Source organism: Pelecanus crispus, chromosome 26, assembly GCF_030463565.1.
Source record: "Pelecanus crispus isolate bPelCri1 chromosome 26, bPelCri1.pri, whole genome shotgun sequence".
In the NCBI taxonomy this organism is placed as follows: Eukaryota; Metazoa; Chordata; class Aves; order Pelecaniformes; family Pelecanidae; genus Pelecanus; species Pelecanus crispus.
Window position 1 is genome coordinate 1970170 of NC_134668.1, and position 1250 is coordinate 1971419.

General features: G+C 70.6%; 1 protein-coding gene across 1 annotated transcript; it reads left to right on the forward strand.

Moving 5' to 3' along the window:
* Positions 1-294: 294 nt before the first annotated feature.
* On the forward strand, positions 295-978 carry TMDD1 (transmembrane and death domain 1). Its single transcript, XM_075724908.1, has one exon. The coding sequence runs from the start codon at positions 295-297 to the stop codon at positions 976-978; it is 684 nt and encodes a 227-aa protein (XP_075581023.1).
* The last annotated feature ends 272 nt before the right edge of the window (positions 979-1250 follow it).

The window sequence follows — 1250 nt, forward strand, 5'->3', positions numbered from 1 at the left end:
AGCCCTTTGGTTTGGCTCTGCTGGGAATCGAGGGACCGTTTAGTCTGTCCCGTGTGCCCGTCCTGCGAGCGTTTGGCGCCCAAAGGGACGGCTCGGATGGGCTGGACTGGGATGGGGAGGGATGCTGGGGGTGCCAGGCTGGAGGTGAGGGCTGGGGGGGGTGATGTGGGGCGATGCGCTGGGGGCACGAGGGATGCAGCCCTGGAATGCGCCGGCTTGTGAGGTCAGATTGGGGCGGGGGCAGGAGGCTGGCTGCGCTCCTGGGCCACCCTGGTGCCCAGGGGCACCCGAGCGATGCTGGCACCCGTGGGACTCATCCTGCTCTTGCTGGCGGTGGGCGGCTGGTGCGAGGACACGGTGGCGGCCAACGTGGGCCGTCACACCATGAGCCGCATCGCCAAGCTGCTGTCCCCCTCCGAGTGCCGCCAGCTCCAGGGGCGGCTGGCGGGGCCTGACGGGGAGCTGGGGGAGCGGGAGCTGGAGCGGCTCTCCGAGGAAAACAACCCCATCGGCACCCGCCGCCGCCGGGGCCTCCGCAGCCCCGTGGGATGCTCGGACGCTCTACGGGACTGGCTGGGGACGGCAGGAGAGGTGACGACCTGGGACCGGCTGGTCCGTGGCCTTCGCCAAATTGGGCGCCCTGACATCGCCCAGGAGCTGGGGAAAAACCTGAACCAGGACAGGAGCCTGGAGCTGCGGAGGAACGTGGAGGAGTACGGCCGCACCGTGCAGCGCCTCACCTCCTCCCTGCTGCTGGAGGGCGAGCGGCACGGCGGGGCGCGGGGCAGGAGGGCCCCGGCCGGGGACCTGGGGGACCTGCGCTTCGAGAGGCGGCCGCCCCCCCCCTACACCCGCAGCCTCCTGGGCTGGGTCAGCCCCGTGGTCTCGGGCATCCTGGGGGGCTTCCTCGCCTCCGTCCTCTTCGCCGTGGCCGCCGTGTACTCCTGCCGCTGGACGCTGGGCTCGGACGCCACCTGAAATTGGGATGTTGCCCAAACTGGAGTGTCTCCCAGAAGCTGCTGGGGGCAAAACGAGACTCAATAAAACTTCGTGGAGGGGCTGAGACCCAGACACCGACCCCGTGTGTTGTCCCGGGCAGGGAGGGTCCCACCCTCGGCTCCGGTCCTGCCGGAGCACCCAGGGCTGGGTGTCTACCAGGCATCCTCATCATCCCGGCAGCGCTGGAGATGTCCCCGGTTGTCACCGGCCGCCAGCGTGCCCCGCGGCAGGGACGGAGCCGGGCAGAGCCC

Excerpts from the sequence above, each read along its gene's own strand:
- TMDD1 (XM_075724908.1), top strand. The coding sequence starts at position 295 with ATGCTGGCACCCGTGGGACTCATCCTGCTCTTGCTGGCGGTGGGCGGC.